Below are 16,949 nucleotides of genomic sequence, written 5' to 3'. Positions count from 1 at the left end.
GGCAACACACCAGCTACCTTCTGGTGTTACATAACATGAAAACACACAGTACCAAGATTGCTCTTTGGCTATACCTTTTTGATCAGAAACTCAGTCATGTTTCCTCCTCTGATTTTGTTCTCTCTAACAAATATTATCTAATAAAGTATGCAATATCCTATGATAGCTGGTACTAATAAAATATCCAGCATGCAACCTTCTGTATCTGTCAGATTTTTGCACTGCTAAGAGCTGTTTGTTTGACATTGCATTCTGCTGACCTTGGCCCAATTTAGTGAGCAACAATGGAGATGGTAGCTTTTGTTATCACAAAGTCCCTGCAGAGACCAGCAAGCCTTTATGTGAAATCCCTGATGATTTTTTTCTTTACTTGCAAAATTAGTATTCTTCCAGATCTTATTAATTTATGGCCATAGATTTAACAGATATCCTCTCAAATCCTGGATATAAAATTAATTTCAAGATGACGTGGGCTCCAATGATCTTCTGAAGTGGAAAATTCTGAGTGGGAAATTCTGCCAGACACAGGCATGTGGTTGGAGGGTACCTTGTCTTTACTTGATTGCCATAGACAGAAGAAACCCTTCAGCAGGGTTCCCTGTGGAACAGTTAAAACCTTCAAAGTTGTTTTTTGGCTCCTGCACTGATGTATCCATGGGAGAGGTTCAAAGCTGTGCAGAGGATTCCTGTGACAAGGCTGATACATCAGTTGGTTCTAACAGCCACGTCAGGCAGCTTCAACCTGCATTTAATTCCAGTGCTTCCCTCTCATCCAGAGGTTTGTTTATTTAAAATTGGTGCAGGCAGTTAGGTTCCTGACTGTCTCATTGCTGTGTGCTGCAGGAGGCTGACACAGATGACAACCAGGGCACGCTGGACTTCGAGGAGTTCTGTGCCTTCTACAAGATGATGTCGACGCGGCGCGATCTGTACCTGCTGATGCTCACCTACAGCAACCACAAGGACTACCTGGACACAGATGACCTGAAACGCTTCCTGGAGACTGAACAGAAGGTAGGCCCAAGGCAGGAGCAGAATTCCAGCTGCATGCCTTCCTCCTTGCCATTGGGAATGAGTTCCCTTTTAAAAGGATGGGGACTTCGGTGCTGTACATGTGAAAAAAAGACAGATGTCTCTTGATTTTCATCTGTAGGCTGGCAGGACTGTTTCTTGAATCTTCTTGCTCTCATTACCTTTTTTTTTCCCCTTCAGGCTCTTTTGGTGTGCTCCTAAATATAATCTCTAGAATTGCTTTCTTTTTTCATGTGTTCCCCTTGAGCAATCCCATCAGCATCTGTCTGCTCCCAGTGTTCAGTACCTTGGAGCAAAGCTGGTGTTCCTGGCTCTGCTTGTGACCTAGTGCACAGCCCATGATGAAACTCTGAATTACTTTGTCACACTATCTCAGTGTGTAAACTGGAAGATTATCTTTCAAAAGGCAGTTGAGAGGATGATTAATGTATGGGAGAGTTTTTGAAACACACTGTAGTACCTAAGAAATTTTCTCAGAATGATTTAACTCCGGTGCTGCAGGAAAAAATGCTTTGACTTATCTTTGCCCTTTTCCTCTCATGATCTCCTCTGAAACTTCATGCCTGTGAGTCACAAATGTCCATGAGTTTCAGTCATTGTCCATTAAAGGAATGAATAAAAAATCCACCTCTCTGGCAGTTATCTTCTTTGATAAGTGGGGTGTGTTTCCATTTCATTGGTCAATTGATCCTCCAGATGGTGAGGGGAAGATGAACATTCACCACGGGACACAAATCAACTCAGCTAATTACTGACATGGCCAAATCCTGCCTGAGGAGCTTCTCTTCCTTGCCAGCCTTTCTCACACAACATGGACAGGGAAAACAGCTTTACTCCATTCCAGGAAAACCTGGTGTTCCAGAGCTTTATCTTTTGAACCCAGTATCATTGATGTTCAAATCCAGAGCTAGAGGGTTTTGTCTTCTTCTTTTATTTATTAAGTTTGAAATCACCCCCAGAAAAGGCATTGATCTTGTATCAGATGTGCTGGTGGTTTCATTTTCTCCCAGGCAAAGAGTAAATTCTGTGTTGCAAATTGGTGGTCATTTTATTGCACTCTGATGACAAGGGCTGTGTTTTCATGCCGTGTACAACATCTAATAGAAAGGATTTTCTGGACCACTCAGGGCAGAAATGTTAAATAATATCAAGATAATAGAGAATACATCAACAGTTAATAGTATTAATTGTGTTAAAATTAAGTTACTAAAACATTGCAATATGTAAAAAAAGTTACAGCTCAACATTCTTGGCCCTGGTTTCACAAATGACAACATTTACAGACACATATTTCCCTTTGTAGTCTTTTCTTTTTCAGTTGAGAATGCAAAGCAACCTTGAAGTTAGCAGATTTCCTGAGAACATTATGTCCCGATTCTCTGTTTCCCTGCTACTAACAGATTTTTCTGTCTGCTGCATAAAGATGAGCCATTTTCTTGTTTTATTTTAAAGTTAAAAAAACCTTTGATAATGCAAACTAATCCTCTAATCCTACAAGAGAAGAAATCCCATTGGTTTGTGACAATGCCCGTTCTGTTTGGATGCTCTGTGGTGCCTGACAACAGATCTGACCTACAAAGCAGAACTCTGCCATCAGGCAGCTGCCAATAGCACAGAAACTTTTCACAGAGCACTCTCCTTCTGATCTGACCTGACACTGATTGACAGGAGTGAGAATCCCACTGGGGAACTGGAAATCCTGAGTCCCACTATGGATAATCTGCCCAGTTGTTGGACTGGAGACAGAGGAGAGAGCTCGGAGAAGCTGTGATTAATAGTTAACACTGCATTTTTGCTGCTTTTACAGATGACAAATGTGACTAAAGAGCATTGCCTGGAAATCATCACCAAGTTTGAGCCATGCCCAGAGAACAAGAAGGAGGGAGCCTTGGGAATTGATGGTAAGCTGGCTGGTGTAGCTTTTGTGGGGAAAAGGGAACTATCTCAATGCTCAGGAGAATATTGCTGCTGCTTGCAGAATATGTAGCTGTAGAAATTTGTCATGTTGTATAGAGTATGCTTTTAGTCTTTTTGCCTTTTTTTTTTTTAATATCTACCATTTACTGAGGAATCTAAAGGGAAATCAGATCTCTTTGGAGGAGTTTTGAAAGGTACATATCACAATGAAGCAGCAGTTATTGAAAGTCAGCTGAAACTGGAGATGTCTCTATTTGTGCTTTTGGAAAATACAGTTGAATTTAGTTGCATCATTCCTGCAGGTATTTTTGGAAATCATTTAAGTCTTAATATAAGAAGAGTGATGGGATCCAGAGTAAATGTCTGAGTGGGATGATAGATGAAATTGGTCCTGCCTTCCCGACCTTTGCTGCTGAAGCCTTCTCTCTAAATATATCAATGCTGTACCACCAGGCTGGGAGCTGTTATTTTGGGGGCTGACTGTAAGTCCTTTCCCCTAAACAGTAAATCTTCAGGCACATCTTATTGACTCCAAGAAGGGAGAACGTTCCTCAGGAATTAGGTTCTGTGCAAAAGTTTTTGGACCTTTAGAAAATCAGTGTTGTCCATTTCTGTGGGTGTGTTGTCATCCTGAAAAGTGGCAGAACAGAAGTTGTTTGGTTTCCTGCAGGAAGAAGTGGGTAGTTTCTGGTACAATGTGTAAGGTGGTTGCTGACGATGGGTCAAGGTCTGTTCTACTTCCAGACTAAATTTTCAATTTATTTTAAAGCTTATGCTAATGCCAGTGAGGGAGCAGATGATATTCTTTTCATTTTCTGGTCTTTACAGGCAGTTGCAGTCACATAAATAATGAATAAGCTAGTTCATTATCTTGCCTTCCTCATACCTGCAAAAGTAAGAGCAAGTTTTTCAAACTATTGTAAGTTTCTGTGGAGAAAAACAACTTTTAAAAATTCTATACAATTGCTTTGCCTCAGAATGGATGTTAAAACATTAAAGACTTTATGGGTTAGGATAAGAGAGTCCAGCATGGTGACATTTTGCTGGTGTCTGCTACAGAGCTCCTGATCAGGGGGAAGCAGAAGGTGAGGTCCTTTGGAGACAATTGGAAAAAGCTTTGTGACTTTAACCCCTCCAGTAACTTGCTGAAAGTGCAGCAGAACAGAACAGACCTAATCTAGAGCTTAATTAATGCAGGAGATTTCTGATAACATCCCAACAGAGGTGACTGAGGAGCTGACAGGGACACACTGCTGGAGCTGACAAAGGAAGAGCTGCTTAAAAATCATAAATCTGTGTCTGCATGTACATCATATATGAACATGTGTGTGCACACACACAGTGGAGTTATTCCTCTCTTGTCTTTGTGTGGAGTTGAGACTTTAGATGTCTCCTGTCTCCCAGAAAACAATCCAGTGTTGCCCTGAGGACTGAAACGCAACAGCCATGGAAGCTGAAGCTGCCTGTTCATTCCTCAGATTGGTACAGCCCGGACAGGAGCATCCTGCCCACATTTGGCTGCACTTCAATAGTAGTGAAATAACAGTACAGTGTTCTTTGTCCTTTGGTATTCATTCGTGTGCCTGAGCTGCCTTGTGCCCTCAGCTGTGCTGGCTTTTGTCACAGAGCACTTTGGGCTGGCCTGTGACAATGGGCTCATTCACAGCCTTGCAAAGAAACCTTTACCTTTGTCTGCTGATCAGTGACACCGTGCCAGTGCACCTTCCCTGAGTGTGAGCACTGCAGTCCTGTGGGACACACTGCTGACAGGACCTTCCTTCATTCCTGTTTTTATTCCTTGTAGGACTGATAAATCCAGTCAGTGTGAACTCATTACAACCATCACGACATCATATTTTAACAAGAGCTTAAAGCCAACAATGGTGTTGTTGCAGCAGCTGCCCTCCCAGTGCTGGGTGGAATTAATCTGGCAGCAGCTGATTGGTTTGCAGGAAGAACTGATTACCTGCCACGAGTGGTTGGCTGTGTGTTTGCTGACACACTCTGTGCTCTATCCATTTTCCACGGTGGCTGCTCTGCCTTGGTTCATCTTTTGTTTTCACCCTGGCTCTATCACTGATTTGCTCATTGATCATGGTACGTGCTCCAAGAGAGTTCAATATTCAGCTGGGCTGAGTTGAATTCCCTGGCACTGTGTCCCAGTGTATTGTTCAAAAAGCTTTTTGGCTGCTATTTGTGTCTATCAGCTCTTTTCCTTTAATAAAACTTTCACCAACACAAAACATAGAGCCTAGAAGAACCATCCTACAGGTGACACTTTATCTTGTCACAGTCAAAAGTGTTGAGACCTTTGGAAGTTTGGCAGGATTTTTACACAGGCACATTAATTTATGGAATGAGTGAAATGTCAGGAGAATTGGAAGTCCCTGAAGCAGAAACCTACTGATCAAAGGCATCAATGCTGTCAGCAACACCAGGGTGTGAATGTGAATCTGAGTCTTTCCTTGGTGGTGAAAGAAAAACCTTTGGGGGAGATTTGAAGTTGAAGTTACAGTGTTTCATGTCAGTCTGAATTGTGAAAGTGTCTGTGATATGTGCACAAATGCCTGCTGGGGGTCTGAAAGCAGAAATTTCACACAAAGATAAAATAACTTGCTAAAACTTTGCTTCTGAACAAGAGTAGTGATTGCAATACACGGAGGGCCCAGTGATGATGTCTGCAGGATTCACAAGTATCCCACTACTCCAGAAAATAAATTCTTCTGGTAACATCACTGAAAGCCCCACAGATAACTGATATTTCAGTGTCAAGTCTGGAGTGAACTTTAATCTCTGGAGTGACATTAGTGCAGTACTGCAGAGCTCCCCACTCCTCCAGCAGGTTTGTGGTGTCATATCCAAATTAGAGAGTGTAGCTTGTACAAGCCAATGTGTACTGTCATTATTCTAATATTTTTTGGGAAAATCGGAGAGGAGAGGAGAGGATCTTAGGTTATCAAAAACTGTGGATCTTAAGATTTCACTGAGGACAACTCCAGGATATGACTGCAGATCTCTGGAGGCTTTTATATACCGTGTGACCCAATGTCTTATCAGAATCTTTTGACACAAGTTATAAGCCTAAGAGATTTGGATTAAATAGACATCTTTTTTCCTCAGGAAAGGCAGAGCAGGAAAATGTACAAAGCAATGAGAAAAGCAATAACTGCACTTGGTCATGGTGACAATTTGGGTGTAGTGGTGCTATTTCTTTATCTTAAATGTGCTGATGAATATAGGGATGAATTTTAGGTTGGTTTTTAGGAAAGTTATGGCCACAAAAAGGATGAAACTGCATTATTTACAGTGTTGTTTGTTGACAGGTTTCACCAATTACATGCGGAGTCCATCGGGGGACATATTCAACCCAGAACATTACCATGTGAACCAGGACATGAGTTACCCTCTGAGTCACTACTTCATTACCTCTTCACACAACACCTACCTCATGGGAGATCAGCTGATGTCCCAATCCAGGGTGGACATGTATGCATGGGTGCTACAGTCTGGCTGTCGCTGCGTGGAAGGTAAAGAGCAAACAGGAGCTCTCTGTGGGCTCTGTAGTCTTGTTTCTCCTCTCTGAAGAAAGGTTTGTGACTTCTGCAGAAGACATGGTAATTGGAGAGAGGAAAAAGCCTGGGGAAATGGTGTCTTCCTTTCATAAAGAGCAACAAAATAATGTTGTGGTAGGATGGACAAATTTTCTTCAGAATGGAAATAAAAGAGACATTTGAGCAGTGGTGGTGTTGGTAGTGAGGAAAAATTGTAAAACTCCTGTTGTAGAGAGGATGCTGATGTTGGGCAGGAGGCAGTGAGGCTTGTCCTGCCTTAGCCAAGTGTGTGACAACCAGACTGGCAAATATGGCAGAGTTCCTGCCACACCTAAGAGGAAAGTGGCTATTTCTGCTCAAGGAAATATTCTGTGAAATGTTGACAGTCTCTGCAGGACCAGGAAGCATTTTTGTGGAATCCCTTCTGATACTTCTGCTGCCTTTCTGAGACATTGCCTGTATCATAATCATCTTCAATGTTCTGACCATCAAAGTGTTTTCACAGCTTTTCAGAAGGCAAATATGGTTTGTTCAGGTTGGATTGTGGATGTGCCATTGGGTGCTTCAGAGGAGTAAAACATTTCATGGAAATATAATAATTGACAAGTATAAAGTTAGGTAAAATCCAGAGTGGGCTAGGGATGACCAGGTCTTGGCTTGGCCTGTGCTGTGAGCAGCTTGGCTGAGAACTTTTCAGGTTCAGCAGGAGCACAATGAAAGCAATGCTCTGCTCTGTCATCTCTCTCCCTGTCATAAACTCCTCAGCACTTGTTAAAAGAATTTCATTGCTTGGGGCTTTCTCAAACAGTGGGAACAGACCCCTGTGGGTCCAGCACGAGGTCAAGGCCAGGAAGTTCCTTCCCAGGAAGGATGTTCGGCACAGTGAGGAGGGAGATGCAGGGTGGGAATGAACCTGTGCCCTGCTTTGGGGACACAGCTGGCTGAGCTGCTGAGGGGAATCTCAGGGTTTTATGGTCTCCCACAGGTGGTGGGCCAGGTGTTCCTGCTCTGATGGGTGTCATTGTTTCTGTCCTGCAGTTGACTGCTGGGACGGGCCAGATGGGGAACCAATTGTCCACCATGGATACACCTTGACTTCCAAAATCCTCTTCAAAGATGTGATTGAAACTATCAACAAATATGCCTTCATCAAGAATGAGTATGTATCCAGCCTGCCAACCTTTGAGTCTCAGGGCTATGAATGTTCCCTGACATCCTTGTACAGGAAGTGAAGATCTGACCTGTTCCAGAATTCCAGACAGAATTTGGAGTTGTTTTCTGGGAGGAAATCCTTCAGAAAGAGACACCAAGGCAAAGCTGAGTAGGGATATTCTGCACAGAGGTGTGGAGCTGGCTTTATTGAGCTTGTACAACACCTGAGGAACAACAGGTTTTTAGTGAAGGGCTGACAGTTTAACCACTTTGTCTCTCTGGATGTGCACTCTGGTGCTGCCAAGGCTACACCTGGGTGCTCCAGGGATAGGAAACAAGCCAGGGAATAAAGAATCCAAAGAGACAATGGCCCAATTGTGGACAAAACAGAGTGTTCATCAGAAATAAGTTATTTTCCCTGCAGGTACATTGCTCAGAAAATCAGTATTATTCATGGGAAGTTTCATATGGCAGTTACTGTTCTCCTCCTCCACACACAGTCAAAATGCGTGTGCCAACCTTTGTTTCTTTTTAAATAGGAATTACTTTATCACTGTAAAAATTTTCCAGTAGCTCCCCCAAAGCACCCCATCTGCCTTTACAAATAGAGCTAAACTTGCACTAAATTTTCAGACCAGGTAAAGTTCTTAAGAGCCTGGGATTTTTTACAGTTTGCCTGAAGTCATGGCAAACAAATCAAAGGCAATGCTTCTGAAATTGTTCAGTTTTTTGAACCTTTGCAAAAAGGGTAACTGGGACCACATCATCGACTGGGAAAGTTTGGTCCTGGTTTGGCTGAAAGCCTTATTTTTCCTGATGAAGAGCTAATGAAGGCCTGATGTCAGGATAAAAATAATTGATTTTTAATTAATGAATCCCTGATAGTTCAGTCCTGCAAAACTCCTTTATAGACTGGCTGTTGTGCTGATCTTAAAAAAGCATAATCCCTAAAGAGAAATCCATCTTCAGTGTGGTTTTACATTGCACTGACCACACTGGAATAGATGTTCCACAGGTCTTATCTTCAACCAACAAGACATTGTTGTTCCTTGGCCTTGGCCTGGATAATCAACAATAAAAGAGAACAGTAAGACTAAAACTAGAAACAACATTGCTGTCTTTGTAGAAAAGGCTTTGTCTGCAGTTTTATCTGTATGACACTGCTCTGTTGTTAGTGGGAAAAGTCTTCAGGCTGTAAAAGCTGAATTTGCAGCTGATACTTGCTGGTCTCTGCAGGTACCCTGTGATCCTGTCAATTGAGAACCACTGCAGCATCGTGCAGCAGAAGAAGATGGCTCAGTATCTCACAGAAATCCTGGGAGACAAACTGGATCTGTCCTCTGTGCACAACGATGACTCCACAAAGCTCCCTTCACCAGCAAGTCTTAAAGGGAAGATCCTGGTTAAGGTAAGACACCTGCTTCATGTGTTCTTTCCTTCCTCTTGTTTGTGATGGTGATGATTTCTGCCTGGTTATCACTGTACCCTAACTTAAATAATTTCACAAAAAGCAGACTTTAGGAAAACTGCTACTAAAGGCTCAGAGCAAATGTCTTCTCAGTCAGTAAGATCCTGGAAAGGACATGCTTTGAGTAATTTTTTTAGAATATGTCATATCAAGAGCTGCATGCTCCCCTGCCTGTGTAATAAATTTATCTTCTAGGGCAAGAAACTTCCAGCCAACATCAGCGATGATGCAGAGGAAGGAGAAGTTTCTGACGAGGACAGTGCTGATGAGATTGATGACGACTGTAAACTAATGAATGGAGATGTAAGTGCCCATTTGAATGTAAATGTCTGTCAAGGCTTCCCATCTCAGTGAGAGGAAACCTTGTAGGAGTTCTCTGGGTTGTGGGTGTGGTCTGATCTTTGAGATTCATCACAAGTGGTTCAGGTTCTAAACCTTCCTGGGGGCAGATTGACAAAAGTGCAGAGGAAGCAGCACCCGTTCGAGGGGTTATGTTTCAAGTGTGGGATTTTAAAGAGTAATATCTCATGATTCTTCAGTGCATCACAGTGTACTTCTTGCTAAAATGCAAGAAAAAGAAAAGAAAATATTCTACTTACATCAAATTGTGGTCATTTTTACAGAGCATCACTTCACTTTGCTTGAATGCTAGGCTTGGTTGATTTTTACTGTAAAGAAAATCTCTGCTGGCTTCAGTCTGAAAATCCCTTATTTCTTCATCCTTTTTAAAAGTTCTATTTTTTGTCACTTTAATCTTCTGGCAGGTTCCACTGCGCCTTACAGAAACAATACAAAACACAGCAAAACCATTTAATGACATAAACCAGATTGCCTTTGAGAGAGTTTCATTCTCAGTCCTCTCTCCCTCAGGCTATTTCCTCATTTTGTGTTATGGACCTGATCCTTTTTATCTAGAAGAGAAACTTCTTTCTGAATAAGACTACCAAAGGAGAAAAATAATTTCTTTGCTTTATGGAAGTTATTACATGTTAGCATATCACTTTTCGATATTTTACAGCACTATCTTTGTTATTAACAGTTCACTTTGCTGAGGTTTACTGATGCTTTAAATCTGAGATTTGCTACACCTGGTTTGCTTTCCAAAATGAATTTTTGAAGAGTTCAGAAAATCAGAGTTTGTTTCATGACAAATGTAACTGGGAATTCTTGAGGCTTACAGAGATAACACAATCTATCTCCCCCTAAAAGACCTTAGTGAAAAAGAAAACTCTTGATTTTTAATTTTAGTTTTATTTCCCCACTTCCCTACCTGGGCCATGGTGCACACAGAGCAGGAAACAGGAGTTTTCTTGCATTTTGCCTTTGATCTGCTGAAAAGAGGATTCTAAAGCATCTCCCATCCATTCCACCCAATAGATTTTCACCTCTTGTAGCTGCAGGGTTGGCCTGGGCATGGCATGGGACTCACATGATGCTGTTTTCATCACTGCCTTTTTAATGATTTAATGATTTTTTGCAGGCGTCTGCTAACAGGAAAAGAGTGGAGAATATAGCAAAGAAAAAACTTGACTCACTGATAAAAGAATCCAAAATCCGTGACTGTGAAGATCCAAACAATTTTACGGTTTCCACTCTACCGTCCACAGGAAAGGCTGGGCTGAAGTCTGATAGTAAGAAGGTGAATTTATATTTAATTGTACTCGTGTTCCATTAGTTTACTAAATATATCTTATATTATTGACTTCAGCTTCATAGCTGAGTTCATGCAGTTAATGATGATGCCAGGTGAACATCACTGTCAGATACACAAACTACTTATCTTGCTCATACAGCAATTGGAGCATGAAATGTACTCTGAAATGACTTTTCAACAGAAAGAATTTGATTTTCCATTATAAAAACTGCTTATCAAAGTTGGGTTCTCTTTGCTCCTCAGTTCTCTATGTTCTATGCATTTTCAATATATTTTAATTTTATAATAATTCTGATTTATAAAAAGGTACTCAACCCACAGACTACACTTCACGAAGTCGAGGCATTTTCATTTCAGACTTTGTAATAAGCCACAAAAAGTTTGGGAAGATTTTTCCACACAAATGAAAAACAGTGGAGATCTGCCAATAATAAGCAGGTGCACTAACCAGGGATTAAAACTAAACTAGGGATGAGAACTAAAAATCAGCTTCCCAAAACATTCTTGGGGTGAGTTTTGGATGTACTTTAAACCCAGCACTTTACACCACATATCGGAGAGTTCTTGTGAGAGCCACTACAAGGCCAAGGCTTGACAAACCCTTTAGCAGAGGTTTTACCCAGAACAGTCAGGGCTAAAACCCCTGTTGTTTGTGCTGATGTCCAGAGACTGAGCACTCTGAACTCCTGTGTTCTCTCTTTGGTTGCTTCAGAGTAAACTTGAGGATGATGTGGAATCTGGGGAAGATTTCAGTGCCAGCAAAAGGCAGAGCCGGTCACTCATGGGCAGCTTTTCCAAACGCAAGGTGAGCCCCTGGCAAGGTGAGGTCTGCACCACATTTTGTGTTCTTGGAGGGTTTTTTTATTTTTGCACGCAGTGGAGAGGAATTTCATAACTGCAACATCTGCAGCACCTCACTCTGAGGCTGTTACTGAACAGACAGGCTGGGGAGCTGCTTATCATTGTACATAACAACACAGATTCAATCTACATGAAGGTCTGAGGGCATCCAAGATCTAACTGAGAACCACTGAAATTAATTTACACCTTTTATGTGAGGATTTGGGCTTTCTTTATAACAAGGCTCAGACCCTGGGTTGAGTTTTCCCCATGTGCAAATTTTGCTGCAGAGCTGAGTGTTACGAAAGCTGTCATTTTCCATTTTCTCTAAGTAACACACTCATTGGCATAACAAAGCAGAATTGTAGCCAGCTGCTCAAACTTTTGATCACACAGTTATGACATTATGGTTTTATTTCCTTCTGGCACAGAAAAAAGGAAGCAAATTGAAAAAGGCATCAAGTCTGGAAGAGGGTGAAGACGATTCAGATTCTCAGGGGAATTTAGCCAGGAGCTCTGTACACTACAGCAGGTTTGTTAACAAGTGATTGGGCAGCTTTGTTGCCAAAATATGCCTGCATAAATGCACCCACTAAATAGGTTTGCCTCTGGTCTAGGTGCCAGTTTGTTGGTGGCTGCAGGCATGGGACAGGAATGTGGGGAGGAGATGCAATGTCTGCCACAAAATCACCAGAATGATTTCTTGGTGCTATTCACATTAATTAGCAAAGTACAGTGGACCTTCTATGCATTTTGGGCTCTTAATGTCTCCTATATTTCTTTACCCTGATTTATTTTTAAATATGAACGATATATTTACCCCTTAATTGGTGTGAAGTTAATTTATTTTGTCTTTCTAGGGTAAACCGACAGAAGAAGACAATGAAGCTGTCCAGGGCCCTGTCTGACCTGGTGAAATACACAAAGTCTGTTGGCATCCACGATGTTGAAACTGAAAGTAAGTTGAACTAAAAGTTTGGTGAAAATAATTGCTACCGAAGAAATGGAAAGGTTTATGTTTTTACGTATCTTTTCATTAAAAGAAGACTTCTTAATGAAGATTCAGTTCATCAACATATTCAGCTTCCCTTTTCCAACCATAACTGCTCCAAGAAGCACAGTGTCTGCTGTAATTTAAGGAAAACAGCTCCCTCTGAGTGGCATGCACTGAAATGATGCTTGATAGTTAAAAGGGACTCATGCTATGTACTTTTGAAAGCTTTATCTAGATAATAAATAAATGAATAAGGAGATTACCTCTAATCTCCTCTGCAGTCTCTTCCAGCTGGCAGGTTTCATCTTTCAGTGAAACCAAAGCCCACCAGATCCTGCAGCAGAAGCCAGCACAGTACCTACGTTTCAACCAGCACCAGTTGTCCCGCATCTACCCCTCCTCCTACCGAGTGGACTCCAGCAACTACAACCCCCAGCCCTTCTGGAATGCTGGCTGCCAACTTGGTGAGTAGAAAGAAAACCTATTTATTTTTCCTTCTATTTTGGGAGGGATGTTTTAATAGGAGCTGAGGAATCACCCCTTTAGGAAACTGTGAGTTCTCAGCTTTGCTGATCATTGAGTCCTCCTTGTCACTGTCCCTGGATTGGTTACCTTGAACATGTGTCTTACATGCAAGGAGTTGTCTGGTAAATGGAAATAAATGGACTTCTCAAATGCAAGATGGCTTCAGAGTTCAGCTCTTCTGGAGAGCTTCTCTACCTGAAGCTGTAATATAACAGAAAAATTTTCCATAAGATATCTGATTTTTTGCATCCAAGAAGTCAATTTTGAATCTGATTTTCTTTTTTTTTAAATAGTTGCACTAAACTACCAGTCAGAGGGGAGAATGCTGCAACTGAACCGGGCCAAATTTAGTGCCAATGGGAACTGTGGCTATGTCCTCAAACCAAACTGCATGTGTCAAGGTAAGGAAAACCAGCAAAACCAGTGGGTCGCTGACTGCATGACAGGATTGAGTGTGGGGCCTTGTTACCTTTGTTTAAAGATGCATTTCTGATGCCAGAAGGTATCTGTAATTAAAATCATGTTGCACTTTCACATTATGGGACTCTTCATTCTTACAGGTGTCTTTAATCCAAATTCTGAAGACCCACTGCCTGGTCAATTGAAGAAACAACTGGTTCTACGAATTATCAGTGGTCAACAACTTCCCAAACCCCGTGATTCCATGCTGGGAGACAGAGGAGAGGTATGGGGCAGCTGGTGATTGTTATTTTGTGATTTATTTCCATACTGGCTGGGTTAAGGATGAGGATTTCACATCCTACAGTTACACAGAACATGAATAAATTAGGTCATGCACATCCTACATCTTCAGGTGGTTTTCTTCACTTTTAAGCATCACAAGCAGTGGTTTGATGGTTTTCCTCCAACTGCCAACACAGCACTTCCAGGAGAAGAAGCAAAAGAAAAAAGGAGAGGGATCTTAGCAATTTAATAATCCACTCCATATGGCTCAGGACCAATAATTACCCAGACATTCACATACAGTACCCATATTGTAAAAGCTTTTTGCTTGAGTTTCATCTTTGTCACTCTTTGTCATTCGTTGCTTTTTGTTTTTCAGATCATAGATCCATTTGTTGAAGTAGAAGTTATAGGCTTACCTGTTGATTGCTTCAAAGAACAAACCAGAGTAGTTGATGATAATGGTAAGATTATCTGGGATTTAGGTTTTTTTATGGCTGAAACATCCTCTTGCAGGCAAGTGTTTTTCATAAGAACAGGAGTAGATAAGATTTGGTGCCTATTATGACAAAGCACTGACAATTGGATTTCAGCATTTTTATATTAATTAGACTTGGATTTTGACTTATTTGACTGAGTTGGAATAAATATGCCAAAGGTCTTGATGTGAAACAAGACATTTGTTTTCCCATTATGTGTGAGAGAAGGGTATTTTGAGCTTGCTGTGGTAAAAAGGCAAGTTGGCCAAACCCCTGCTGGAAGCAGGGCCAAATTTAGGTGAGACCCAACTCTGTTCCTTGCAAATCCTTGTGCTGCTCCTTGTGGGAGTACTGGATTTTCCAAGATCAGCAATCAATCTGTCAGGAAAACTAGAACGACACTTCAGCTGAGGCACTCCTTGTGTAGGCAGGCTTGTTGTTTCTTGTGAATGAGATCCCTAAAAGGCTGATTCCCCCCTTTGCAAGGTTTTAACCCCATGTGGGAGGAGACGTTGGTGTTCACAGTGCACATGCCAGAGATTGCCCTGATCCGGTTCCTCGTGTGGGACCACGACCCCATCGGGAGGGATTTCATCGGCCAGAGGACAATAGCCTTCAGCAGTATGATGCCAGGTGAGAGAAAGGGGACATCCCAAATTAGTGGGCTGGGATTTTGCCTCTGAAAAATAGAAATTAATGTATTTGCTGCAGAAATTTCTAGTTAGAACAGGAGACTAAACTTTGGGGCCTGAGTTCTCTGCCTTAGTCAGCTACCAACTGATATGGTGATCAGTGAAGACTGATTTAGGTGAAGACTAAATCAATTAACTCCAGACTTTTGGGACTAGATTTGGAAAAAAAATGTAAGATTGTTAAGCAGGGTGGGTAAATACTGTGAGCTTGGCAGGCTGCTCTACAGGATCTTTACTCCTTTAGTGCTTTTTCTGTCTCTTTCTTCACACCAGTTTTTGGAAAAACTCTGGAGTTTTGCTTGGTTTTATGACTATGAGTAGTAGTTTAACATAGAACAGAAAGTTACCTCTTCTAATGATGGGATCCAGGTTATTAAATGCCATTTGATGACAGTTTCCTCTTTCTGTTTTCAGCTCAGTCTTCTTTCACATTAAAACTTCTTGTCTGTATTTTTCTTTCCTTTCAAAGTAAAGAAAAAAGTTTGTGTTTAAGATTTTTTAAAAAATCCAGTCTCAGTAAACTGACCTTGGATGAAAGGTTTACCGTCTTAATAATGGACTGAAAGTCCAGAGGAGAGAATGTGGTCAAGTTTAAATCATGGATGACAGCAGCAATAACTGACCCTGGATGAAACAGTACATGGCTGTTTTATGAAATCGTAACAAAAAATGGGGGTGAAGTTTGCAAATGGTGTGAATCAGGTACCTGAGTGTGTGGCAAGGTGATGCTTGAGCCTGGATCCTCACTGTGAGGAGGAGCTGGGAGAATTCTGCTCCATCTCTTCTGCTGCTCACAAAAGGAAAGTCTCCAGCTGCTCCTGCTGTGATCTGTCCCAACCCTGTGCCAGCTCTGCTCCCTCTGTTTCAGGTTACAGACACGTGTACCTGGAAGGCATAGAAGAGGCTTCCATCTTTGTGCATGTGGCTATAAATGACATCTGTGGTAAGGTGAGTGTGCAACACCCCCACAGGAGCTGCCAGGATCTTGTATCACACCAGGGAAACTCAGTGGGTGAAGGTCCAGGCTGACGTTTTTTTGTTTACTTTGAGTAAAATTTATCTCTCTGCTTGTCACAGTAGCCTGAGATCTTTCTGAATATTCATGGAGGTAAAGGCAAATCATAGGGAAAGCTATAAAAGAGATTCTTGCAGTGCCTTTTTGAGGAAGCCATAGAGGAAGGTTATTTCATTGCAGCACACACGTTTATATAAATAATGGGATTGTGTCCAGTCCTGTGAGTGCACCTTGCTGAGCCAAAGGTTACACACCTTAACCTTGAGCCCTTGCTCCCTGCAAAGCTGGTGCTATAAAGGCTCTGCCTGATGTTCTGGCATTTTAAATTTAATTAAATTCTTCAAGCTTATTTGCTTTGGATTTTTTGCCATAATAACTCTTAAAATGCAGAGGAAAGGTGATGCTACTAACAGTTGGACATATTTGCACCTTTTATCTGTTATTAAGGGTGTGTTTGCTTCACACGCAGGAAATAAACAACTCTCAGGGTGCCACATCTCAATTTCCAATAAAGTAAAGCCCTAATTTCAGACTTTTCCTAGGCCAGATAAAAACGAGACAGCTCCTGTCCTCTCAGTGCAGAATTCTGTGCTGTGAATGTCAATGAAATCCAGGTGCAAAGCCCTTTGCAGGGCCTTGGGGATCTCAGTTTGTCCCGCAGTAACGAGGTGCAATTTCGGCATCACAGCAGCAGGAGGAGGCATCCAACGGGCTGGGAATGCCAGCTCCTCCTCGGAAGGATAATTCGGGCATTTCCCGAACGGGAAAACAGCTTTTTTTAACTGCTACACTTTAATCACTGTTTAATTACGTAACTCTATCAGCTTCCAAGCCGCTGCCCTTGTTTAATAGAAGGGACAATGTTCATCCTTTGGGAATATTTGAAGTATTTTCAATTCAAACCTCCTTTGGCAAATTCTCTCTCTGTTCATCTTTAATTTCCTAG

General features: G+C 41.7%; 1 protein-coding gene across 1 annotated transcript in view; it reads left to right on the top strand.

Annotated features, from left to right (window-relative positions):
- The window catches only part of PLCH2 (phospholipase C eta 2), a 74,551-nt gene that overhangs the window by 46,692 nt on the left and 10,910 nt on the right, over positions 1–16,949 (top strand). The window contains exons 6-21 of the mRNA XM_083876902.1: positions 844–1,014; positions 2,840–2,933; positions 6,273–6,476; positions 7,539–7,659; positions 8,889–9,060; positions 9,316–9,423; positions 10,601–10,759; positions 11,487–11,579; positions 12,046–12,146; positions 12,475–12,572; positions 12,890–13,072; positions 13,427–13,534; positions 13,694–13,818; positions 14,197–14,281; positions 14,783–14,929; positions 15,857–15,936. Of these exons, the coding sequence (XP_083733028.1) occupies positions 844–1,014; positions 2,840–2,933; positions 6,273–6,476; positions 7,539–7,659; positions 8,889–9,060; positions 9,316–9,423; positions 10,601–10,759; positions 11,487–11,579; positions 12,046–12,146; positions 12,475–12,572; positions 12,890–13,072; positions 13,427–13,534; positions 13,694–13,818; positions 14,197–14,281; positions 14,783–14,929; positions 15,857–15,936 (2,049 nt within the window). The remainder of the gene's footprint in view (positions 1–843; positions 1,015–2,839; positions 2,934–6,272; positions 6,477–7,538; positions 7,660–8,888; positions 9,061–9,315; positions 9,424–10,600; positions 10,760–11,486; positions 11,580–12,045; positions 12,147–12,474; positions 12,573–12,889; positions 13,073–13,426; positions 13,535–13,693; positions 13,819–14,196; positions 14,282–14,782; positions 14,930–15,856; positions 15,937–16,949) is intronic.

This window comes from Zosterops lateralis (assembly GCF_965231275.1).
Source record: "Zosterops lateralis genome assembly, chromosome: 22".
Taxonomy (NCBI): domain Eukaryota; kingdom Metazoa; phylum Chordata; class Aves; order Passeriformes; family Zosteropidae; genus Zosterops; species Zosterops lateralis.
Note: the sequence above shows the minus strand (reverse complement) of the source record. Positions and strands in the feature narration are given on the sequence as shown.